At 43.2% G+C, this 27,537-nt stretch overlaps 1 protein-coding gene across 1 annotated transcript in view; it reads right to left on the bottom strand.

Annotated features, from left to right (window-relative positions):
- PUS10 (pseudouridine synthase 10) overlaps positions 1 to 26,743 on the bottom strand; it is a 58,745-nt gene extending 32,002 nt beyond the window's left edge. The window contains exons 1-5 of the mRNA XM_068279607.1: positions 26,488 to 26,743; positions 24,610 to 24,746; positions 17,679 to 17,912; positions 12,865 to 12,951; positions 1,453 to 1,487 (exon numbers count right to left, since the gene is read on the bottom strand). Of these exons, the coding sequence (XP_068135708.1) occupies positions 1,453 to 1,487; positions 12,865 to 12,951; positions 17,679 to 17,912; positions 24,610 to 24,735 (482 nt within the window). The 5' untranslated portion in view covers positions 24,736 to 24,746; positions 26,488 to 26,743. The remainder of the gene's footprint in view (positions 1 to 1,452; positions 1,488 to 12,864; positions 12,952 to 17,678; positions 17,913 to 24,609; positions 24,747 to 26,487) is intronic.
- Positions 26,744 to 27,537: the final 794 nt, after the last annotated feature.

Raw genomic sequence — 27,537 nt, 5'->3', positions numbered from 1 at the left:
TACCAATAAAATGTTGAGAAACACTGGTGTAGTACATAGCTGATGTTCTTTTCAAACATCTGAAGCTTTAAAAAGAACACCTCCCTAGGCTATACTGAGTGACACCTGTATGTACCTAGTGTATACTGAGCGACACCTGTACCTAGCTATCCTACACTGGGGGCATCTAGACCTGGCTACCTACCTACAATAATCTGCGGGGGATTCCAAAGACAAATGGGCACCACAGGACAGGTAATGTATAAATGCACACACAGGAGTACATTTTTACATTGGGGAGGCAGCGACAAGGAAACGGGCGCAGTCGATTCCTGAGAGATTTCATGTTGAAATGTATCAGGAATCAGCCTGCGGAGTATGGTCAGCCGACCGATCTCTCTCGAATCAGATTGGATTAGATAAAGATTTGCCTCTTGGTCGAATCTGCCTATCATCTCTATTGTATTAGTGCAGGTTGAGCAGCTGCAGATTTTGGGGAGTAATTTTGAAATTGTTACGTTTTTGTGTCTCAAGCTTTTATTGGACTCAAAATGTACACTAGACCCCTGCTTGGATCACTTTTTGCACTGAAATTCAGCAGAAACTGAATGCCGAGGAGGCAGGGATGTGGAGTCGGTACAAAAATCTTCCGACTCCAACTCCTCAGTTTCTGAAACCACGACTCCAACTCAGACTCCCCAAAATTGCTCAGACTCCGACTCCTCGACTGACTCCTTAGTTTAATACTTAACAGGGTTGTGGATTTTGTACAAAAATCATGCAACTCCGACTCCTCAGTTTCTGAAACCACGGCTCCGACTTCGGGTGCGCAAAATTGCACTGAATCCGACTCCTCGACTCCGACTCCACAGCCCTGCGAGGAGGTTAACATAAAACTTTGAGTCCCACTTAAAGTGAATGTCAACTGAAATGAAAAAAACAAACAAAACAAAAAACAGATACTTACCTAAGGAGAGGGAAGGCTCTGGGTCCTAAAGAGCCTTCCTGTTCTACTCACGGTCCTCTCGTTCCAGCACTGTCCCACCCATTAGCAGTATTTGAATGACTGGTTGAATACTGCTCTCTGCAGCCGCAGGAGGCTTCAGAAGTCTTCAGGAGCCCGAGTGTTCCCGAAGAAGGGTGACTCTGTACTGTGCGAGCACGCTCTCCCACGCACTACCACATGCGCAGTGTGGAGCCGCCGTCTTTGGGAACACTCGGGCTCCTGAAGCCTCCCGAGGTGGCAGATTGGAATGAGGTAACAGCATTGGAACGAGAGGAACAGGAAGGCTCTATAGGTAAGTATCTGTTTTTACTCTTTTTTTTTTTATTTATTTCAGTTGAGATTAACTGTAAAAAACTGACAAGTTTGTATACTTTTACTTTCATAGCTTTTCACCTTCACGGAACACAAACACAAGAGTGTGACATCATTAGGACTCAAAGCTCTGAAGATCTGACCACATTACTCACCTCATTTCCTCTTGAGCTTGCAGCCATGCACAGTGCTGCATCCATGCCACACCCCACATAGAAGAGAAAATACCAGATGAATATCATTAGATCATGGGTTACTCATATGTTTTACTCATTAACAACTTCAAAGAATAATCAAAGTAAATCTCATGATCACCTAACTTTAAAGGGCACTAACCCAACTCCCCCCACCCATCACAAGTATGGGCACAGTAACATGTGCTATAAAGGAAGGGTGAGTACTCGGGATTGGAGCGGAAACCAGAGTGACTGGACGAAACCCACGTAAACAAGGGGAGAACATCTCAACTCCATATGGATAGTGTTCTAGTCCAGATTTGAACCTGGGACCCAAGTGCTGCACGGTCAGAATGCCAGATTCGGTTTTAAGCAAAGGCCAGATAGGCCATGGCCTAAGGCATCACAGGAGCAAGGGCAGCAGGCTGGAAATGTGCAGTTTGCAAATGCAAACTTGCAGTGCAGAGAGAGATCTGCCCAAACGTGGAACTCTCCTGCTGTGGCTGGCTGTGCAGTGTGTTTAGCTTGCCAGTCCGTGGCCGCCCATCCTGCTTCATCATTTGGATCCTTCACAATAGCTGCAGGCAGCCACAGGCAAACGGATCTGGCTGGTCTTGCTAGCAGAGTAACTCACCATAGGTTTCCCTCCTCCAGACAGCAGCGCTGCCAGTCACTCACCTCTGCCCTCACCTCCAGCGCCGAAGCTTCCCTTCCCCCGTCATCAGCCGCAACATTTGACTCCACCCATGACCACAACCACATTTTGATTCTCCGGGGGGTTTGTCTTTGTCCCCGGGTGCTAAAAATCCTATGCCTCTGTATGGGGGGGGGGGGGGGGGGGGGGAATATCTGTCCATCTACACCATAATGAGGGGGGCAATGTGCGCAAATAAAAATAGACCCATTTAAAAAGGGCACCATATATAGCCATTATTCAAATTACGCCAGGAAATGGCGTAAAATATTGTTTATAATACAGATATTCTACTATTCGCCACTACAACCTCCATTTTTGCGTAAAGTAAAACGTGCACCAGGAAAAGTGATAAAATATTGGTTAATTTACCAATATTCTACTACTTCATTAACATAGTAAAAAAAATTGTAATATTAACAGATTTTTAGATAAATATTTTTTTTTAATAAATATAAGTGAGTTTTTAGAATTGCGGAAGCTGCTTGTGTGATACAAAAAGTTACAATGTAAAGGAAAGCATAGGGAACTGTTTTAGAAACGATTATTTGTTAAATAATGAGATATTGTGATCGATAAAGTTGGTATGAAAATTAAAGGTAAAGAAGATAACTAGTGATAAAGTTGCTTTATATTGACGTGGCTCTGTTTTTTATATACAGTTAGTGCAATAGAAAAAAAGGTTTGCATTGATGTGAATGGGACACCCTTTAATAGGCGCCATTAGTACATGTCTCGTGAAGGGGAGACATCTGGCCACCTACACTACAAGGAGGGGGAAAACATCTAGCCAACTATAGTATTGGGGGGGTGTCTATAATCCCACTGTAAGGGGTGTTGGAAGTTAAAATAGTGCATAGATTGCGAGATTTGGGGATGCTGGGAGTTACAAGAAGGTGGTACTGCTTGCTATTGGCCACACCTACTTTCTGACCACCCAGCTACCGCGTCATCCCACCTGGCTAAAATACATTTCTGGAGAGAACACTGGAGTCATTTACACATTTACATAGTAAGGCAAACCTTAAAGGAGAACTGTAGTGAGAGGGATATGGAGGCTGCCATATTAATTTCCTTTTAAGCAATAGCAGTTGCCTGGCAGCCCTGCTGGTCTATTTGGCTGAAGAAGTGTCTGAATCACACCAGGAACAAGCATGCAGCTAATCTTGTCATATCTGTCTAATTTGTCAGAAACACCTGATCTCCTGCATGCTTGTTCAGGGCCTATGGCTGAAAGTATTAGAGGAAGAGTATTAGCTAAACAGCCAGGCAACTGGTATTGCTTAAAAGGAAATAAATATGGCAGCCTCCATATACCTCTCACTAAAGTTCTCCTTTAAAAGAAATTAAAGGGGTTCTCTGGTGTGGGTAAAAAAAAAAAAAAAAAAAAGAAGCTAAAACTGACACTTACCTGGGGCTTCTATCGGCCCCCTGCAGCTGTAATGTCCTGCGCCGTCCTCCTCCGATGCTCCGTTCCCTGCTGCCAGTAACCTGCTAATTATTAATTTAACTAGATGAATTGAACTGCGGCTGCGGAGCCGTGGAGCTTACTGCGCAGGCGCAGTACGAAGTTTTCTTGTACTGCTCCTGCGCAGTAAGCGTGCGAGCATGTTCACGGCAGCCGCAGTTCTATTCGTCTAGTTAAACAAATAATTAGCAGGGTACAGGCAGTGGGGTACGGAGCCTCAGAGGAGGACGGCGCGGCACATTACAGCTGCAGGGGGCTGATAGAAGCCCCAGGTAAGAGTCAGTTTTAGCTTTTTTACCCATACCAGAGAACCCCTTTAAACTTTTAAAATAAATACATCAAGGCTGAAAGCTTTTTACTACAGATGTCCTTACTGCTGCTCCCATTCTGCAATTATTTTTTTCACTGTGTCCCAGAAGTTCATCAGGGTGTGAACAAGCACATTTGGAGGAAGTGCTCATGCCCATCTTCATTCCTTCCTGCATAAGAGAGTTTCCTTTATTGGGCATGTGCGGTACAGAACTTGCACTCAGAGCCGGGACAAGGTCCTCCAGCACCCAAGGCTGAGACACCAAAGTGCGCCCCTCCATCACTCCACCCCAGCCGTCACACATTGATTGCTATTAGACTAAGAGGCACCCCAGGGCCCCCAACACCTTAATCTCTAGTTATCTGGCTTGTAGTCACTTCCATGTATCTCCTTTTCTTATTTCTTTCTGCTTCAAGCACAATTAGGAATGACAGCTGAATGAATTGTGCGCCCCCTCCTACACTGCGCCCTGTGGCTGGAGCCTCTCCAGCCTATGCCTCGGCCCGGCCCTGCTTGCACTTGCCCAGTAAGTGTGCGTGGCCACAGGCGCTTCTGGCTTAGAGCCTTCAACTGCCTGTGCTAGACATAGGCGTCAATTCATCAAAGGCTGTATGATAAATAAAAAAAAAGTCGGGAAAATACAGCATTGGGTATTTTAAACTTTTTGGGTAACTCATCAATATTTTCACAGGCACTGTAGAAGTTCGGTAATTTACCAAAATACTATGCTTCAATTCACAAAAACCTGTTCAGTAAAAGCAGAAAAATGTGGACCTGTCTCTGTGTTGTTACTTGTAGTTCTGTGCAGTGAGAGCATTACAATAGTAAGAGGCTTCTCCACATCTTCCAAAGAGACAGTACACATGCCATGCTTAGGCGATTTCCCCACTAGCTCCTCTGCATCCTCAAACAGGAACCTAAGGGGGTAAAAAGGCCAAACGGCCACAGGTTAAGACTTTTGTTCCGATCTCTCTGTTCACAGCCTGGCGGCGGGGGGGGGGGGGAGAGAGAAAAGCTGGACCCCTGCAAAGGCTTTGGATCCTATCACAGGGACTTGCAGGAGACAGAGGCTGTCCCTATTGGCTATCTGCTCCTGTCAGTCATGGGGATATCCACATGGAAGGCATTCAATGCTAGTTTTCAATAGATAAGAGCAGCCGGTAATTACAGAACATGTTCCTGGGCTTTACCGCATTGCTCTGATCTTCATGAATTGACATTTGCTGACATGTGTTGGATATGTTTACCGCACACGTCGGTAACATACTTCACTGCTCGGTAATTTCATCTTGCTGTGCCGTAACAGCCTTGATGAATTGACATTTTCCTAAATGCTCCGTAAACCCAGCTGTTTTCAGCATTACTGAATGCGGTAATGCTTGATGAATTGACGCCATAGAATTATAATTATCTCATATGTTTATTTTCACTTCAGGTTAACTTTATAATTTCCTCAAACTGGGAATGGGTGGGATCCTGAAGGTCACGAGCAACACTAACACCATCCGAGGTAAGTACTTTGCAGCACAATGTAGTTAGTTTAAAAGATGCATTTCACTTTAATACAACGTAATCATATCCCCTACTTATTGCTACAGGTAATGAATGTAGTTTGCCTTCTTACATAACTGGGGGTCTACATGCCCCTTATTAATTTAGTAGCCATTCTCTGCATTTTCTAATCCCTGAATGCTTCTGTACTGCTGGGCAACATTTTGACAATAATTACTGTAAAATACAGTGGGATGCGAAAGTTTAGGCAACCTTGTTAATTGTCATGATTTTCCTATATAAATCGTTGGTTGTTACGATAAAAATTGTCAGTTAAATATATCATATAGGAGACACACACAGTGATATTTGAGAAGTGAAATTAAGTTTATTGGATTTACAGAAAGTGCACAATTGTTTAAACAAAATTAGGCAGGTGCATACATTTGGGCAATTTGTCATTTTATTGATTCCAAAACCTTTAGAAATAATTATTGGAACTCAAATTGGTTTATTAAGCTCAGTGACCCCTGACCTACATACACAGGTGAATCCAATTATGAGAGAGTACTTAAGGGGGTCAATTGTAAGTTTCCCTACTCTTTTAATTTTCTATGAAGAGTAGCAACATAGGGGTCTCAAGACAACTATCAAATTACCTGAAGACAAAGATTGTTCACCACCATGGTTTAGGGGAAGGATACAGAAAGCTGTCTCAGAGATTTCAGCTGTCTGTTTCCACAGTTAGGAACATATTGAGGAAATGGAAGACCACAGGCTTAGTTAACGCTTAAAGTGGCAGTCCAAGAAAAATCTTGGATAGACAGAAGCGACGAATGTTGAGAACAGAGTCAACCCACAGAACACAGAAGACCCACAGCATCATCTTGCTGCAGATGGAGTCACTGCATCATTCAACCATTCGGCGCACTTTACACTAGGAGATGCTGTATGCGAGAGTGATGTAGAGGAAGCCTTTTCTCCGCACACAGCACAAACAGAGCTGCTTGAGGAATGCTAAAGCACATTTGGACAAGCCAGCTTCATTTTGGAATAGGTGCTGTGCACTGATGAAACTAAAATTGAGTTATTTGGGCATAACAAGGGGTGTTATGCATGGAGGAAAAATAACACAGCATTCCAAGAAAAACAACTGCTACCCACAGTAAAATGTGGTGGTTCCATCATGCTGTGGGGCTGTGTGGCCAGTGCAGGAACTGGGAATCTTGTCAAAGTTGACGGACGCATGGATTCCACTCAGTATCACCAGATTCTGGAGACTGATGTCCAGGAATCAGTGACAAAGCTGAAGCTGCTCCGGGGATTGCTATTTCAACAAGACAACGACCCTAAACACTGCTCAAAATCCACTAAGGCATTCATGCAGAGGAACAAGTACAACGTTCTGGAATGGCCATCTCAGTCCCCAAACCTGAATATAATTGAAAATTTGTGGTGTGAGTTAAAGAGAGCTGTCCATGCTCGGAAGCCATCAAACCTGAAGATATGTTTTGTATAGAGGAATGGTCCAAAATACCTTCAACCAGAATCCAGACTCTTATTGGAACCTATAGGAAGCGTTTAGAGGCTGTAATTTCTGCAAAAGGAGGATCTACTAAATAGTGATTTAATTTCTTTTGGTGCCCAAATTTATGCACCTGCCTAATTTTGTTTAAACAATTATTGCACACTTTCTGTAAATCTATTAAACTTCATTTCACTTTTCAAATATCACTGTATGTGTCTCCTATATGATATACTGTATTTAACTGACATTTTTTATCGTAACAACCAACGATTTATACAGGAAAATCATGACAAATTAAGGTTGCCCAACCTTTCGCATCCCACTGTATATGGTAATATAGTCAATTGCACCTCAGAATTCAGTAATACCAGCAATTTCATGCGAATAAGAGGTTTTTCTTATGATTGTGTCTATGAAATGAGGTCACTTCAAAAGAATTTAAATCCCTCAAGGGGAAAAACAACTGTAAACAAGGTGATCAGGTTTACAAACCTGAGGTGTGACAGCAGAGAAAGGGACTTTTCTCTCCTGTATTTGCAGTCCCACATAAATCGTGACAGCAACATATAAAGTGATATAATATAGTAATGCAATGAGAGCTGCCACTGTGTTTTTTTTTTAATCAGGTTGTGGGAGTGAGCTTGCTGTAGGGACTATTGAGGGGAATCCCTCGAAAGTTGTCTGACACGGTGTGACTCACTGAGTAGAAACGTAAAGGAAGGAAGTGAATGCAAGCGAGAGAGATGAGATACAGCAACAGAGGTAAAAAGGAGAAGAAGATTGCAATCTGTATCTCCATTACTAATGATCGGCTAGCTGTAAGATATTCATGCTCACCTATCTTATTAGCTGGGAAATCAGTGGGCAGCTAGCTCCATTACACAATTGATGTCACTTAGAATTAATTCCTAATACACAGTTGATAATAATTCCTAGTATTTAAGTACATGTAAGCTTCTTAACTGGTTTGCATTTCAAGGTTTTTACCCCTTAAAGTGTCCCTGAGATGAAAGTAAAGAAGAAATGTATTTCATACATGTGGGGCTTCCTCCAGCCGCCTTCTGACCAATTGTGCCCTCACCCGCCACTAGTATCCTCTGCTACAGCTCCCGGTAATCCAGCCATTTAGGGCGTAATGTGCATGTGCGCTCTCCCATGGCTGGGAGTGTTCCGCGCCTGCCGAATTACCGGTAGCCATAGCAGAGGATCCAGGAGGTAGTAGAGGACTGCGAGGGACCGATCAGCCTGAGGGAGGCTGGAGGATGCCCCAGGTATGTATAGATTTCTTCTTTACTTGATCCAGAGGAGGGGTTTGGGGCAGGGGGCATCTACTCCCCGTACTCCCCGTAATCCACGAGTCTCAAAAAGAAAAATGGCTGCAACTCCAGGGTCACAACGCTACAGCTCTGTGAGCCTCATCACAAAGCAGAGTGTAGGGAGGCAGGAGAGAGGTGGGGAATGGGCCAGGGAGACCCAGAGCTGGACCAATGACAACTGGGTTAGGGGTCTTCTTAATGCAGGGCCAGATCTACCATAAGGCACGATACAGCAGTAACTTTTTAATTACGGAACTTACACCATCTATTCTAAAAGATGTATATTTTGTTTTTTTGCAGGACAATCAAGGCTGTCTCTGGGTAATATTTTTGTGTAGAAAATATAATTTTTTAAAATGTTTCATCCATCCTAATTTACACACAAGTACCACAGTTGTAGAACACATACAAATATACTCTTTGGCCTTTCCCAGTTAAAATGATATCACATATGCCTTATTTCATTACGTTTCTCCTAATGCTTTGGGCTCTGGTATTCTTTAAAAGTAATTAATAAATATGGCAGCTTCCATAGGTCTCGCACCTCAGTTCCTTTTAACAAGGCCTAATAACATTCAAATTCTACACATCCGAATTGAGTATGTGAACATTTCACCAATTGTAAGAGCTCCCTCTACTGGTAACTGTTAAAACTGTGAAATAACCCAGCTACAGATTCAAATAAATTCATGACTTCTGGTTCCAGCATCTGCATTTGAAGGTAGAGGTGGGAGATCAATAGCTGGGGTCAAACAAGCTGGAATACAGATGCAATGTGCTGCAGACCCTACCTAGTTTATCAGAAAGACACACATTAGAGCCGGACACACAGACAACACGCGGACACAAAGACAACAGGCGGACACACAGACAACAGGCGGGCACACAGACAACAGGCGGGCACACAGACAACAGGCGGGCACACAGACAACAGCCGGGCACACAGACAACAGCCGGGCACACAGACAACAGCCGGACACACAGACAACAGCCGGACACACAGACAACAGCCGGACACACAGATTGCCAAAGAGAAAAGCACAGAGTAGCATGGAACCTAAAAGAACACTGGCATCCATGTATAATTCACATGCCTGAAACACTGCCCCGGACATTATGATTAATAATAGCCAAAGGACATGCCAAGGAACTAAACAGAATGGCAAAGTAAATAAGAAAATAGACTTTGAGGTTGAGCTGAAAAGAGCACAGACTACAGTGACCTTGTCAAATTCAATATTTTCCTTGCAAGTAAATTACATGGAAAACTGTGTCATTACAGCTACAGATGCTCCTGGGAGTTTTCTCCACAACTTTGCCTCAGTTCCTGACAAGCCCATGCACTGTAGAAAGAGTGTACTGTATGGGACCATCTGGTATCAGAGATTTGCCAGGATCACCAAAGACTGTAAAGCCTCATTATATAGACCAGACTACTCTGACAAAACCACTATTCCAAGCTCACGCAGAGCCAACCCGGAAGGCCATTACCCACTTTGGAGCCAATATGTGCGTATTTTAGGATATTCTGCAGGTAGATGTCTCACAAGAAGCACATTAACTCACTGTGTGCCTTTCCTGCTCAGTAGAAAATAAAAATTGCACGGTTGTTCCCACCTATTTTAAATATAAAATGACTCAATACATTGAATAAAGTTTATTTCTGCAAACCTTCCAGTGTCTTGCAATTAGATACTTTGCAGTATTGGTCAAATGCATGGTAAGGGATTGCTTATGTTGGCATGTAGTTTTATTATTGCTATGTAACAAGAAAAAGAAAATATTGTCATAAAATGTGTTTTCTCAAGTCCACTGTTTGGTGAATCCATCCTTGGAGGTTTGCCATTTAAAGGGATGCTGAAGTGAGAGGAATATGGAGGCTGACATTAATTTCCTTTTAAACAATGCAAGCTGCGGGGCTGTCCTACTGATCTTGTGTCTTAGCCAAACCCTGAACAAGCATGCAGATCAGGTGCTCTGACTGAAAGCTGAATAGGATTAGCCTCATGCTTCATGCTCAGCGCTGCGTAATATGTTGGCGCTTTATAAATACAATAAATAATAATAATAATAATAATAATGCTTATTTCAGGTGTGTGATTGAGACACTCTTGATGCCAGAGATCAGTAGGGCCGCCAGGCAACTGGTATTGCTTAAAAGAGAAAAAAAAAATATGGCAGCCTCCATATCACGTTCATCTCAGGTTTCCTTTAAGGCCTTGTAGCTTTTCCTGTGTGACATAATCCACTATGCCACTTATAACTGGTGAGACATGCCATGCACTTTGAGTGCCATAGTGGAAAAGGGATTTAAAAATGGTGTTGTTGCTGTTGGTTAGTATTGAATTACTAACATATGAGGTACAGACAATGATGCATAATTTATTTGTATTATTTATTTTGAAAGCTGCTGGAGCATTTTAAGCCTCGATTGGCATATCTCATTTGGCTGCCTAGTGCAGACAAAAAAGTGCGTGGCAGTTAACAGTCATATTTACCTGTTTCGGACGTCTTCTTCTCTTCCTCCACCGGTGGCTCTGAACTCCCAGCAGGTCTTCTGGGTCCCAATCACATCCAATCACGATATGACATGTGATGGGGGTCCACGAGACCGTGTCAGAATCTCTTCCACCACCGGGTGGCGCTGCAATGCTGACATGGTCTCCTGGATCCCGATCACGTCATATCATGTGATCAGAATTGAGAAGACATGTCGGGATTAAATCACCCCCGCGGTGGAGGAAGGAGAATCCAGCCTTCCAGACAGGTATGTATGAAAGCTTCCTGCCGCCCACTCTGCATACACTGTTGTGCTACGTACACACATGCGACAACGATCGTTCGTTAAGAACGACGAACGAACTTTTAATTGATGAAAGAACGACCTAAGTAAAGGTAGTTTTAAAATGTGTGTAACGATCTGATTGTTAGAACGAACGTTACATCACAGAAAGCAACTATTGCGCCTGCGCATAAAAATGAGAAGTTTCATGGAGAAATAGTGAAATGCGCATGTCAAGCCTAGTACGAACGATCGTTTCCAACGATGTACTACTTTTGCAAACGATCGTCGTTGGTTAAAATCCGCCGAGACAGAACTTTCTTTTGTAGCGATTTGGCTCGTTCGTCGTTTGCCTTAATAGTCGGTGGTTCGTTTTTTGTAACGATCGTCGTTGGTAAAGATCGGGGAACGATCGTTACAAACGACTATAGTCGCATGTGTGTACGCACCTTTGGGCTGGGGAAGGCACACTTCCCCAGTGGCAGGAAAAATTCGGCCCTGCAGTCAAATAAAGTTTTACTTTATTTGGCTGCTAAAGGGTTCAACAAAACCAAAAGCTGGTTGAAGGTGAAACAGGTGTCATGAGTGGCACTAAGCTAATCACCCATATTCAAGGTCATTTACAGAATTGTTTGCTGTGTAGACACAAATCAGGGAAGCTTCTAGGAAAATTAGTAGGGAGTTACAGAAAGAGCATGCACAAGAGGAGGGAAGGAACAGGGAAAAAGATGGTGTGTCAATAAAAGGGCGGGATCAGGGATTAACATTTCTGAACCATACTAAACTGGGCTGGCTCATTAATAAGTATACAGTAAGCAGTAAGTGTAAATCAGTGATAGACCAAGTCCTATAACCTTATATCTACTCAAATGACATGTGAGGGGCCTTCCACTCTGGGATGTTGCATTGCAGCAATTTACCGCACTGCTAACGCTAGGTAATGAAAGTCTATGGGGAAGTTCACATTACCTGCGTAGCGGTGCGCCGGAAGTGCTTGATCCGACACGGGTCATAACTCCGTTACCGCTTGTATCTGCATTGCCCTGCGTTGGACTGGAAGTCACGTTAGTCTATGGCAATGCAGAGATTTTAAAAATGGCATGGGTGGCAGTGCAATGACGTTACGACGTGCAAGCGCAGACGCATATTTTACAATACACTTCAGTGCACTTCCGCATACCCGAAGCAGGAAGTGACTGCAAGCGTGCGTCATTTCCTGCTTGGCCGGATGCCAGACAGGGAATACCGTGTAGTAACGCGGTATTCCCTGAAGGCTTGTTTTTGGCATTGCGATGCGTTGGGCGCGACGCACCGCATTGCTAATGCCAGTTTGCAGTGTGAAACCAGCCTTGACTTAGAAATGTTGTTCTTGAAATAAACCATACAAAGATATACACTATTGTGACTTACAAGTTATAATGTTGATATATACTACATGTTGCATTAACATTAGAGTTAAAAAAAAAATGCAAACCATGCAGCGCTAGGGTCTCTGGATCTAATTTGTGCCAGGACATTATCCAAATGGAGTTTGTCTGTTCCCCCCATGTATGCAAAGGTTTCCTCAAGGCACTCTGGTTTCCTCTCACATCCTAAAAACATACAGATAAATGAACTGGCTCTACCCAAAAAAATGGCCTTTAGTCTACGATAGGGACTAGGACTATGGTGGGGTATGACTGGGTATACGTGAATTGCCCAAAGATGCCATATGTAAGAGCAAAAATAACATGTAAAATAAATAAATTAACTGATAAAGGCTCCTGAAGGAAGTCAGAAAAAGCATATAAATGCCACTTTACCTCTCTCACCAGGAGCTGTGCCGGCAAAGACACTGAAACAACAAAATCTTTAAACTCGTATTCTGAAGACTGAACTTTATGAAGAATCTGAAATAAAATGAGAATGGTTTTGTTTTACAGCACAAAATAATGAAATGCTTTTACAAGCACAATGGACAGGTTACAAGTAGATATGCACGTTACAGAATGCCATACTTACACCCAGGGCTGTGGAGTCAGAGTTGGCGTCGGAGAGTTGGGGCAATTTTGGGCACCCGGAGTCGGAGTTCTGGTTTCAGAAACTGAGGAGTCGGAGGCGCATGATTTTTGTACAAAATCCACAGCCCTGTTAAGTATTAGACTAAGGAGTCGGAGTCTGAGCAATTTTGGGTACCTAGAGTCGAAGTTGGAGTCGGAGTCGTGGTTTCAGAAACTGAGGAGTCGGAGACTAGCTATGGATCTATGTCATTGTCAAATACTATTTGGTGAAGTCTGTCCAGAGATAGTATTTTGCATTTTAGTGGTTTCAGTGTTAAGTTTATTGCCAGTAAAATGTTTACCATAAATTCAAAGTGGCAGTCACATGACCACTCCATCTCGCTTCCTCTTATGCTGGATTCACAGTGGTTTGTTGCATAAAACATACATTAAAGCGGTATAAAACCCTGACATAATGTTCAATAAAAACAAGTTTTCCTACTTTTTATATGCCATACGGTTAGCATATGTGCTTTTGTGCATAAGTATTATTATTCATTTAGAAATTATACGTTTCTAAAGTACACTTATTTTACTTTGAGAGCTTACTTTGCATTTTATTTATAACTGCTGTATTCATCCTCTAGCTTAATCAGAAAGCATTTATGCTTGTCTGACTTTGTTCAGGGGACCTGGCAGTGTGAGAGAAGGCTTTGTTTACATTTCTCACTTGATACAATTAAACACAAGATAACATTATGTAAAGTTCGGAAGTGGCCAGCTCTCAGGCCCTTATGCTGGGAATACATGGTACATTTTCGCCGCTCGATTGAGCCATTTCGATGGCTCGATTGATAATTTCCGACATGTCCGATCACCCGCCCAATCGATTCCGCACTCGATACCGCATTGGGGGACAAGGGGAAAAGATAAGGAAAACGAGCAGAAGATAAGAGAATCTCCCGTGGTATCGATCGGGCAGCAGAATCGAGCCGTGAAAACGTACCGTGTATTCCCAGCATTAGACTCTGAAAAGGGGCACACAATCACAGGCGAGTGACCTCAATTCACTAAGATAATGCTGGAGATAATAAGGCAAGAGTAAACTTGCCACCAGAGTTATCTTATCGCTTCATTCCTTAAGTTACCTCCTGTGTAGTTATTTTCACACACAGTTAATTAACAGCCTGTCTTTAACTTTAGAATTCTGGAGTTATTTTAAGGATTGAAGAGTTAATTTGAAGACAGAAGAGTTAACTTTAAGTTTGCCTGAGGTAAAATGTTTCCTGAATACTACATGCCTTACCACCATGATGATAACTCTAGAAATGTTATAAAAGACAGAAGATAAGCGTAGTGAATTGATGCCCAACAATTCAATTCTTAAAAGTCGAGAGGGAGGTGGTGGACAAGGTCAGGTGATGACTGATGAAAAGAAAAGAAACTCCCACTCTGCTGTCAACTTTAAACATTGTGCTGTAATGATCTGCTCAGCTGTCTGTACAGGCAGACAGCTTTTTGACCATTCTTTAGGTCTGAGTGTTGCAGGTCTCTGGAAAAGAGACCTGTCTTCACTCTGCAAGTTGCAGAGTTGCTCTGCTGGTGAGGAATTTGCATCTACTTGTCATGCAAATTACTTAGCTGCTTCCTTTGATGGCTTGCAGTATAAATGCCATTCCCTCCCAGAATTCCCTGCTGGTCATGATGGTTTGTTCTTGCTAACTTGCCTGGAGTCTCAGCCCTCTGCTCATTGTTGGCCATTATTGCTAGCTTAGGGCCTGTACACACTTAAAAACGCAAGCAAAATCACAAGCGCATGCGTTTTTAAAGTGCATGTAGTTTTAAAAACGCATGCGCTTTTGCCTGCGTTTTTTGTGCGTTTGCGTTTTTCTTGTAATCGCTAATTGGCTAAAGAATCCTTTGTTTTTTTTCTAGTTTACATTTCAACAGGAATCAGGAGATTGCAGAGTCTTCTGGGATATTGACTTCTGAAAAACGCAGGCAAAAACGCAAGCGCATGCGTTTTTAATTCGTTTTTCATGCGCTGCGCTTAAAAAAGCGCAGCAAGCACTGCGATTGCGTTTTTCTAAAAACGCATCGCACCAGTGTGTACAAGTCATCACGATTTTCTTTCTTTTTCAAAAGACCTTGCGATTTTAAAAACGCATGCGTTTTTAAAAACGCAGCGCAAGCGCAGCAGTGTGTACAGGCCCTTAGAGTAGATACCCTTTGGGAGCTCCTTGCATTCCTGTTTAGTGCAGTCAGGATTGTGTATATTTGTACTGCCTATTCTATCGTGTCTTGCTCTTGCAATTGCGCTGTCGCCAGCGGTTGGCGGTAGCGAATCGTTCTGTTTGGATGGCACTCGCCCTAGCGTTAGAGGCGGTGGATCTTTCTGTATTCTGTCTTGGAGTTTAACCTCAGCTGCGGTTGCTGCTGGTTACTGCTTCTGTCTGTCTGGTTGTGTACGAATCGCACTCGCTCTTGCGGAAGAGCAGTGGATTCTTTCAGTCCTGTTCCTGTGTACGGATCGCACTCGCTCTTGCGGAAGAGCAGTGGATCCAATCTGACTTGTTCCTGTTGTCTGTTTGTCTGGAGCAAACGCTTGCTGTTGCCTGAGGTAAGGCAGCCGATTAGCAAGGGTTTCTGTTGTTTGTTTGTTTGTGTTTCTAGGTTCATTTGATAGTTAGGGTTGGCGTGTTTTGTCTCTGTTGCGCTTCTCGTGCGGCGACCACGTTTAGATAGCGCGTTTATTTTCTTTGGCGTTTTGATCATTATCGTTTGCTGTGTCTTTCTTGCTACGTCTATGCTGTCTTTACTCAGTCTTGTGTCGCTGTTAGCAATCGCCATTTGTGCGATTGCTTTCCCACTTGGTTTTCGCTGTTGTGTGTTCACCGTCGCCAGGTGGCGACTAGATTGGTGGACATACATACATTCTATCTCTGTGCTAATTCAATCTTGTGTCGCTGTTAGCAGTCGCCATTTCTTGCGATTGCTTTCCCACTTGATCTTCATTGTTGTGTGTTCACCGTCGCCGGGTGGCGACTGGATTGGTGGACATACATGCATTCTGTCTCTGTGCTCACTCTCTTTCACTAGGGGCTATCTTGTCCTTTATTGCTTCCTCTCGTACAATTCCTGTCTGGCGTCTGTGGCAGTGCAGAGGCTTTATTCCTCTGCACTCCACAGCTCCATCTGCCGGTAGGAATTCCCCTCTACAGGTGCATTGCACCATAGCTGGGTTCTGTTATTCAGACGTTTGTGGAGGATTTCCGTAGTGTCGGCGCACATCTTGTGTGCTGACCACGGAGATATTCCACAATCGTTACATGTGCACTGGTCTCTGGGTCATGTGACTGACTTTTCCAAAGGGAATGTCTCTGGAACAACTGCATCACATGTTGCAGTGTCCACCATCAGCAATGCTGCATCCTGCACTAGTGAAGGCCTCTGCCTATCCGAATTATACCTGCATTGGAAGTCTGTAAGCTTTGGACATATGCAGTGATCTGCATATAAGGGTGTGTACACACCAAACTACTGATGTCACCCCTCAAGGATCAGAACCCAATCCGCTTGGGCGACATCAGTGGGCTCAATTTTAGAAACCCGTGTCAGCTGTGTAGCTGACAACGCGGTGTATTGCTATGCGGTGGGTGGTGGAGGGATGACAGAGGGGCAAATGCTTGACATCACACAGCAGGCAGGGGAGCAGTGTAAACAATGGCATTGGCCATCACTGGTAGTGAGTCAATCTGCTGGGTGAATCCCATGCGTGTCGGGCACCTTTGTACACAGGCTTAATTACCGGCTGACTCAGCCAACTTGAGTCAGAGATAATGGATGACCAACACAGGAAGTCTTGAAAGTTCTTTTTTATTCACTGCAGCTAGTGAACAAAAATCAGCCAACATCCGTATCAGCCATCAGATGTAATTATAGCTGGTATGTATAGCTCTCCATGCTGCTGAAGGCAGTGTTTCTACTACCAGTTGGAATAAGCAGTGTTACACTGCGGCATGGTTCCAAGTACAACAGACTTTTCGGACAGTGGTGGAAGGTCGGCATGTGGTTTGAACTGGCCAATGGGGTTAAAGTGCTGCAAAATGTGTACTTCCGCCCTCCCACTTCCCACTGTGACTTTTCTGCGGATTTCCGCCTTAAATTCAGAATTCCGCATTTACTTCAAAATTCCGCATTGGTAGGCAAATTTTGCCTAACCCAAAAGCGGAAAACCGAAAATTCGCCATTTCCGCTTTTGACATTCCGTTGTACTTGGAACTATGCCGCGGTGTAACATTGCTCATTGCAACTGGAAGTAGAAGCACTGCCTTCGGCAGCAGGAGAATTATACATACGAGCTATAATTACATCTGATAGCTGATACGGATGTTGGCTGATTTTTGTTCACTAGCTGCAGTGAATAAAAAAAGAACTTTCAAGTCTTCCTGTGCTGGTCATCCATTATCTCTGAGAATAAGGATCCTGTCTTTGTGAGACGGACCAGACCATGCATGGATTAAATCGTGAAACAAGGTGTGCCCTCACACGCTTGATCAAGAGCCACCTTGAGTTAGGCATGTATACGGGTCTGAAGACATCAGCTCAGTGTAGACTTAACATACTTTCCAAATCACCTTTATAACAAATTCAGTTTCACAGAGGTTCTGCAAAATCCCCAAACACAAATTACAGGTTTTTGGAGCCTTGGTAGCATCTGTGTCCTGCATTTTCTTTACAGCGTTCTGCACCTCGGATCCACAGCCATCTAGGCCTTCTAGCTTAGCCTTCTTATTGGGTGGAGCATTATCTCCATCAGTTGTATCTCCATGCAATGGTTCCAGGTACTTCTGCAGCTCTTCTGTAAGTTCCTAAAACACAGGCACATAACCAATTAATCCCATTACATTTGCAGATGTGCGTAGTAACATTACTAGTTTTCTTTAAAGTGTGAAAACAGTTTTCTGGAAAACAAATGTAAATCTCAAAATGCCATTCCAAGATCTGGTCAAAACTCAACAAAACTGGGACAGAGTGACCTGAAGTCTGTCCAATAATCTAGGCTCCCCTCTTGCCGACCGTTTGGCTGCGAACACTGCTTTTTCATTGAACTGGAGCTGCAAATCTCTGCTGAATAAGAATGTGGTTCCCACTTGCACTGGATAAGTGGGAGCGGACAGTGTAATGTCCACTCCAATGGTCTGGCTGCAGCCCGGGGCAGTTGTGTTACCCCCATAGGCTATATGGGGGAACATCTGCCCGCCCGGGATTACTGCAGACTGCACAGAAGTGTGGTCCGTTTACTGCAACGGATTTCAAGGATCCATTGCAAAGTGACAAGTGTGAATGACTCCCATTTATAAAATAGGAGCGTTCATTGTCCATTTAGCAATGAGCGGAGAACGAACCAAAAAAAAAAAAAGTCTGTTCACCGCTCAAGTGGGAACAAAGCCTCAGTCAATATAAAGGAGTGGCTTCAACAGGAATAACAATGGTCCCTGCTATTTGGGTCAATACAGGGAGCTTTGAGAACAAAACAGAGTTTCAAGGGAGATAATGCAATCTACCTCCAAATATTTATATTAGAAGAACAATACTCAAAATACACCAATATATTACAGAGGCTGCTGCTCAGGGCTTTCAGTGAGGCGTTTCACTGATGTGATTAGGTGCCAGACGTTCAGACTAGTGCACTCATGTATTCATCACTTCTAAGCCAGGGATGTCGTGGCTCCAGTCCTCTGGAGCCGAGGTCCTCACACATTTTTGACACAGCTCAAATTAATTGATGGTGTGAACCAGGCAAGGTGGTTTCTCAAGAAAACATTTCTCAGCCCATCCTGGTATGGATATGGTCCTCCAGGACTGGAGTTTGATACCTTTTGCTCTAAGCCAGGGCTCAGGAACCTTTTTGGCTGAGAGAGCCATAAACGCCACATATTTTAAAATGTATTTCCGTGAGAGCCATACAATATGTTTCAAACTGGGACAGTGTGAATGCACAGCAGAGGGCTCATGTCCCTGTTGCCATGGTGATGTGTATACAGTTGAAACGCTTGGCAGCGGAAGTGTCAGACACGTCTTCAGCTTCTCTTGGGATTCAGTAACATCAGCAATTTCCCAGACAGGAGAAATACCAACATTGGCCTAGTGCACACCAGAGCGGTTCTGCTGCGGTTTGCGATCTGCTTGCGGGTGCGGATCCGCTAGGGTAATGTATTTCAATGGGCTGGGGCACACCAGAGCGGGAGGCGTTTTGCAGAAACGCATACTCCTGGGCTGCTGCAGATTTTGGATTGCGGATGCGTTTCTGCCTCAATGTTAAGTATAGGAAAAACGCAAACCGCCCTGAAAAACGGCACTTCAGAGCGGTTTGCCAGGCGTTTTTTGTTACAGTAGCTGTTCAGTAACAGCTTACTGTAACCATACATGAAATCTACTACACCAAAAACGCTTCACAAAACCGCAAAATGCTAGCTGAAACGCTACAGAAAAAGAAAAAGCGTTTCAAAATCTGCTAGCATTTTGCGGATCTGCTAGCGTTCTTTGGTGTGCACCAGGCCTAAGGCGAGCCATAGGTTCTCTACCCCTGCTCTAAGCTAAAAGAGTGACAGAGCAAGGCATTGGGGATAGGAGGGTTTTCTTTCATTTAGAGTCTTAAAAGGATACCAGAGCCTAACGTTCTCTTCTCTGCCCACCTGATCCTATTTAAATGCCCCTGGCAATCTCTTCAAGGTCGCCAGAGTTGGGTATTAGTGCGCAGGCACTGGCCTAGCTGCGTCAATCCTACAGCGTGCGACTGTGGCCCGGAGTGCACGGCACAGGACGTCACGATTGATGTCCTGAACAGAGCGCTCCGGGGGGCATTTAGCATTTAGGATCGGAGGGGCAGAGATGAGAATGGAGGGAAGTAGTGGGCATCAGGACAGCTGACAGTACATGCCTGCTCCCCCCATTTCTCCTACTTCATTCGGCCCTGGTTTCCTTTAAAGCACACATGAACTGAGAAGGATATGGAGGCTAACATACAGTATTTATATCCTTTTAAGCAACGCATATTGCCTGGCAGCCCTGCTGATCCTCTGCATCCAATACAACCTAAAGGCCCATTCACACTAGCGACTAGTGGGCGATTCCCGCTAATCACCAAAGCGCTAGCGCAATAGAAAGTATGTAGCAGTGATCTCACGGCCGCAATTGGCACCAATTGCAAAACGCTAGTTGATCAGTGCAGTGTGTTACAAGCAGCATTTTGCCCCGATTCTAGAGCGATCGCGGTACAGTGCTTAAAGCGCTGATCGCAATCGCTCTGAATCGTGGAAATGTGAGCAGTGATTTTACCGTGCTAATCGTTGTAAAATCACCCACGCTGAGCTCTACGGTTTTGAGATTTATAGTGTGAATGGGTCCAAAATAAGCATGCAGATCAGGTGATTCTGACTGAAGTCTGACTGGATTAGCCACAGGTTTGTTTCGGGTATGTGATTCAGAAACTACTGATGCCAGAAAGATCATCAGGACGGCCTGGCAACTGGAATTGTTTAAAAGGAAAAACATGGCAATCTCCATATGTCTTTCAGTTAAGGTGTACTTTAAAGAGACACTGAAGCAAAAAAAAAAAAGATGATATTATGATTTGTATGTGTAGTACAGCTAAGAAATAAAACATTAAGATCAGATACATCAGTCTAATTGTTTCCAGTACAGGAAGAGTTAAGAAACTCCAGTTGTTATCTCTATGCAAACAAGCCATGAAGCTCTTCAAAAGTCATGGAGAGGGCTGTCTTATGACTTTTATTATCTCAACTGTTTTTTTTTTTCTCTGCCAGAGGAGAGGTCATTAGTTCACAGACTGCTCTGAAAGAATCATTTTGAATGCTGAGTGTTGTGTAATCTGCACATATTAGAGAATGATGCAATGTTAGAAAAAACACCATATACCTGAAAATAAAAATATGATAATATTTTCTTTGCTGCTAATCTTCTAGTAATTATTCATAGTACACAACCAATTCGTAAAATATCATTTTTTTTTTTTGCTTCAGTGTCTCTTTAAGTGCTGGTCATGTGACCACTCCAGGTTGTTTCCTTTGGCTCAGAAAAAAAGATGGACACAGAGAGCACAGAACCCCATTCATATTCACAGAGGTAAAAAAGGGATAATTTCTCTTTCACAAAGCTGATCTAATCAAGCCGTTTCCCATAACCCTTTATTCCATAACACATTTTAAAATGGACATGCACCCAGAGACTTAACTTTGCACATATTACAGGCAACAGCAATGTTTCCCTTAATTTATATTCGGTTATTTTCCTTACATTTTATTATGATAAAAATTAAAAACCTTCTGGGCTCCAATCTTGTGAAGATGGTAAGTGTCTAACAAGATGCATGCTGGGAGATTTATAACAACACAAGCTTGTTGGTTCACCAAGTTTCTGTCCCTCTACAGCAGCTGTTTTTTTTTTCAATAAAATGTGGCTCAGAACAGGAAGAAGTCAACAGTAACAAAGGAATACTATTTAGTTAAAATGCTAAGTATACTCTGAAAAATAATATTACAAAGTTGCCCATAAAGAATGGCCTTAGATAAAAGCGTAAAGAGAAATAAGAATATAATTTGTATCCAGTTCCAATCTTAAAGGGCTCTTTCATCAATATATATAGAAATGCAAAATATAATGTAAGCATATGTATTACTGAATCTTCCTTGCTCCATTTATTTTATTCTTTATTACTATTTGTTTTATTTTACTAATTTGTATTTCTAATACATATAGTTCTGTATATATAGCCTGCCATATTACATATTTGTATATTCCTAGCTATTATGTTTATTCGTATAATTATTCATATATTCTTTTAAGTTTGTATGAATACTGAAATTGAGTACTTTGATCATGCCTTTATCATGCACATCACTGCTTGAAAAAGTGGCCTTTGGATCGATAAAACACTGTGCAAATAACAAATAATCTTGTCAGTACTACAATATTCTATCCCCCCCAACTGTTTTACTCACTTTAATGTAATCTTACCAGGGTTGCTCTTCTCCCCATTAGAATGTGATTTGGGCCTGCCTCAAAACCAAATACCATGAAATACTATGGGTATCATTCATAAAGAGGCTGTCGGTAGTGTGGGAACACATCGTTCTTCTCCACAACCGGTAATTAAGACTTCTGGGTGGTCATTCATAAAGAAGTTGCCTGTTGCGGTAGAAGTGCGGAGGTTTTCTGGAGGAAGCTGGCGGTAGCGTGGCGGAAGACATGCGGAAACATAAAAGCTGCCCGATTCCCTCCGTGCGCTCCTCTGTCTGATGCTGCTTGGGAGGTCCGTCCCATTCATTTACATGTAATCCGCCCGCCTATCGCTACTGTCGAGCAAGCGGTATTTTCCTTCCAGATACCGCTTGCTCTAATCTTTATGAATGGATGTGTTTGTTACTTTTTCTAGATTAATCTAGAAAAACTCCGCACAAGGCGGAAATGTATCGCTCTGCACGGGAATGTCATTTTTTTATGCGGAAAGAGCCTTTATGAATGCTGACTTTGCCGAGTGGTCGGTAAAGTCAGCTGTTTTTAGCATTTCTGCATGCGGAAATGCTTTATGAATGATAGCCATTATGTTTTCTTTTGGAAACAGTGTGGTAAGGGGTTAGAGCCACTCTTGAATATTTAATGGCGTCCCACATCCCTCCTGTGAAATGACTTACCAGCCTTAGGGGTTGATTTACTAAAGAACGTTAATCTTAACATGTGCATTTACGAAATGTATAAAGTAGTGACTTGCGCAATTTGAGTAACGTGTTATGTACATACACAGCACTTACATTGTTTGAGTAACATACAATGTAAGTGGTGTATGTATGTAGCGTGTTACGCAATTTGCATCACTACGTAAATTGCGTAAATGCTGGTAATCTTAACGTGCGCTATATGGTCACGTTAAGATTAACGTTCTTCAGCGAATCATCCCCTTAGGGTCTCCTTGGTGGCTTTTCTTTGTGTCCCAGAAATTCCCCATGCTTTTCCATTTGCACCAACTCACACAGATGCTGCAATATGGATGTGAAGTCATGGGGGGGAAGGGAGAGAGAAGGGACTGACACATGGATGTGTTGGGTGGACATTTTTAGAGTCAAAAAGTCGGACCTGGATCAGGCACTTCTATGGATGACAAGCAAGCAAGCTAAAAAAAAAACAATTATGGCATATATGTATGCAGTTGTTTATGTACACCTAAATTTCCCCTATGTAGCTCACCAAGCTGTGAAATCTATACGTGTGTTGTAAAACTACATAGGTTCACTTTAAAGAACTGAAGAGAGAGGTATATGGAGCCTGCCATGTTTATTTCCTTGTAAGCAATACCAGTTGCCCGGCAGCCCTGCTGACCCTCTGCCTCTAATACTTTCAGCCATAGCCCCTGAACAAGCATGCAGCAGATCAGGCGTTTCTGATATTATTGTCAGATCTGACAGATTAGCTGCATGCTTGTTTCTGGTGTTATTCAGACACTTCTGCAGCCAAACAGACCAGCAGGGCTAGCGCAAAAGGAAGTATGTGGCAGTGAACTCACTGCCGCAATTGTCGCCAACCGCGGGCGATTTGCAATCAGCACCAATTGCAAAATGCGTTACATGCAGCATTTTGCCGCGATTCTTGAACGATCGTGGTACAGTGCTTAATAAAGCGCTGATCGCAAATCGCTCTGAATCGTGGAAGTGTGAGCAGTGATTTTACCATGCTAATCATTGTAAAATCACCCGCGCTGAGCTCTACCGGTTTACGATTTATAGTGTGAATGGGCCCTAAATAAGCATGCAGATCAGGTGTTTCTGACTGAAGTCTGGCTGGATTAGCCACAGGTTTGTTTCGTGTATGTGATTCAGACACTACTGATGCCAGAAAGATCATCAGGACTGCCAGGCAACTGGTAGTGTTTAAAAGGAAATAAACATGGCAGCCTCCATAGTCTTCTCACTTCAGTTGTCCTTTAAAGTGGATCCGAGAAACTTTTACTCGTTGCATAATTGTGTTCCTTTCATATAGTTTATAGGGCATTCCTTAAGCCAAATACTTTTTTTGTTTTGGTTTTAATAATTGAATTCCCTATAAACTAAACAAGCCTCGCCCACAGCTTTTCCAGAGTGCCAAGGCACTCAGTCCCAGGTAGCAAGGGCTTATGGTAACTCAGTCTGGGCAGGTGGAGGAGGAGGTGTTACTAGCCAGAGATTTCAGACACAGAGGGTTGGAATTTGTCACAGGCTGACGGCTGGAGATGCTATCAGCTTGCCTGTGTGTAATGTGACAAACAAAACATGGCTGCCTTCATTGTGTCACAGAATAATCATAAACTGTTGAAGCTGTTTGCATCTAGATTTGCTGTATAAACTATCTAAACTTTCGATAAGATATATAGACAAGTTACTTGTTATAGTTAGTTTTTCATCTCAGATCCGCTTTAAGATAGCATAATAAACTCTACATTATTTTATGGATGCATTGCACCCATATTTATGTGCAAAAAATCTATTTTATGGTTTTGAATATAAATGAAGTGACCTTGTATGGTAGACGGTAAGGAGTGGGAAATCCAACACAACACACGCGGAGAACACATCTTGGGCATGTGCCAGAGTGAAACAAGGCCTTAGCAACCAACTTATACTTTTCTTCTATCAGAAGCATGTTGTGAACACCTGCGGAATACAGAAGGTGTGTTAGCTACGTACACATTGCAGCAACAATGCTATTAAGACCTACAACCAAATGGCTTTAAAGAGACTCCGTAACAAAAATTGCATCCTGTTTTTTATCATCCTACAAGTTCCAAAAGCTATTTTAATGTGTTCTGGCTTACTGCAGCACGTTCTACTATCACCATCTCTGTAATAAATCAACTTATCTCTCTCTTGTCAGACTTGTCAGACTTGTCAGCCTGTGTCTGGAAGGCCAAGTTCTTCAGTGTTGTGGTTCTGTGATGCATCTCCCCCCTCCAGGCCCCTCTCTGCACACTGCCTGTGTATTATTTAGATTAGGGAAGCTTCTCTCTTCTCTCTTATCTTTTACAAGCTGGATAAATCCTCCTCTGAGCTGGGTGGGCTTTCACATACTGAGGAATTACATACAGGCAGAGCTGCCTGCACTCTGCAGGAAGAAACAGCCTGACACTTCAGTGGAAGATTGCTGCAGGGGGAAAGAAACACACAAATGATCTCTTGAGATTCAAAAGGAAGGGTGTATACAGCCTGCTTGTGTATGAATGTATTTTCTATGTGTGGACATACTGTACATCAACCTACTTCCTGTTTTGGTGGCCATTTTGTTTGTTTATAAACAAACTTTTTAAAACTGTTTTTAACCACTTTTAATGCGGCGAGGAGCGGCGAAATTGTGACAGAGGGTAATAGGAGATGTCCCCTAACGCACTGGTATGTTTACTTTTGTGCGATTTTAACAATACAGATTCTCTTTAAGTGAATCAACTTCACTGTGTAAAGAATGACATGTGATTAAAATTTGCTTTCACAATAAGAACGAAGAGAAGAATAGACAATGCACAGATGTATGTGGATCAAGAATGAACATACCTCTGTTCTTACCTTGGGTAGTTTTGCCTCAGATCAGGTACACTTTAACTTTAAAGGACAACTGTAGTGAGAAGAATTTGGAGGCTGCCATATTTAATTCCTTTAAACAATACCAGTTGCCTGGCTGCCCTGCTGCAGTAGTGTCTGAACAACCCCAGAAACAAGCATGCAGCTAATCTTGTCAGATCTGACAATAATGTCAGAAACACCTGATTTGCATAGGTTAGTTCAGGGTGTATGGCTAAAAATGGCTTAAAGGCAGAGGATCAGCAGGATAGCCAGGCAACTTGTATTGTTTGAAGGGAAATAAATACAGCATCCTCCATACCCCCCTCAGTTTAGGTGTACTTCACGTTCAGCTATACGATGCACAAACGCTTGGGTCTCAGCAGAGCCACGCTATCGTGTGTAAAAATTCAGGTCCCCAACACCCCATAGCTGCAAACTTATATTTGTTCTTTAGGTAGCTAGAGAAGCGACAGGTGCCTGTGTACCACCAAAAAACAACCCTGCTCTGAGTCCCTCATAATACATAGCAGTGGTAAGATTGCATTATTACTGGGCTCCTTAAAATATACCTCTAGTCATGCATAACTAATTGATTAAAAAAAAAAAAAAACACTTTCATTTTCAATATCAAGCTGGTCCTTACTATTATCATCACTGAAATCCAATACCATTTGAACAAAAAAATAATAATTCAGAGAATGGAGCTATAGTTTTTACAATGTAAATATTATTTTTTTAGAAGATAAATACATTAATGTATACAGGACTTTACATCAGACGTGTAGGACAGACAACACAAGAGCAATGCGGAGCACTGAGAGTTAGGGAAGCCATCACATACCCTCCAGTACTCAGCCAAGGCAGCTCTCGCAGGAAGGAACAAACAACACATGGACCGACACCCTCACGCCTCCTCCCCCAGGGAAGCATTTAGTGACGGACGGCTGTAGTCTATAGTAATCGCTTGCCGATGTCACGGGTGATAATTAGCTGAATGACGTACACTAAACTTGAGGTCGCTGGCAAGAGACACCCCTGGCCTAGCGATTAGTCTCGTCTACGAGTGGCGATAGATTGCTTCTGCCTGTGGCTGGCACCGTCGCAGACTAAAGTGTCAGGGCTAGGTTGTGTGTAGTAGAGATGGGAAGTTCGGATCTTTTCAATGATCCGGATGATTCGAATCGGATCATTGAAGAGATCCGGATCTTTGATCCGAATCTCGGATCATTTTACTACCGGAAGCATTTGGGGGTGAAATGAACAGCAGGACAGGTCTGTGGACAGGAGAAGGAGAGGGGGGTGGACACACAGAGAAGGGGAGAAGATGGACAGAGGGCAGGGAGTGGACAGAGAAGGGAGGAGGGACGAGCAGAGAGCAGAAATGTTTGCACGTAATACCCACATGCTGAAGTCATATGCTTTACATATATTTCACCTATATGTTCATCTGTACACTTTGAAAGAAAAGGTCGCACAGTGAAAGAAAGCATTCCCAGAAGATAAGTGCATCTGTTTAGTGCCGAATGCAGGAGGATTATATTGCCTTTCAATCACACTGTCTGCAAAGTTACTGAGCTGTGCTGAGCCAAAAGCTTCCAATGTGTTCACTGTGCAGCACTACGGAACAGCCAGCCTATAATGGGCAGCACGTTATAGCCAGTATGTGTGCTCTACACATATCTGGCAGTGGCACCCATGTCCCCTCTCTCTCATCTACCTGTCTCCCTGCAAGGCTGTCTCCCTTCCAACAGAGCGATCCCTGCTTCCAGGATCCCGCTGCCCGCTGAGAGGGGGCGTGTCGCTCCTGGCCCCGCCCCTTTTGCGATCCGAATCGTTCATTTTGATGATTCGGATGATCGACTCATAAAATAGATTCGGATCAAAGATCCGA

The sequence above is a fragment of the Hyperolius riggenbachi genome, chromosome 4, assembly GCF_040937935.1.
Source record: "Hyperolius riggenbachi isolate aHypRig1 chromosome 4, aHypRig1.pri, whole genome shotgun sequence".
NCBI lineage: Eukaryota > Metazoa > Chordata > Amphibia > Anura > Hyperoliidae > Hyperolius > Hyperolius riggenbachi.
This window is presented reverse-complemented; position numbering and strand designations above follow the sequence as displayed.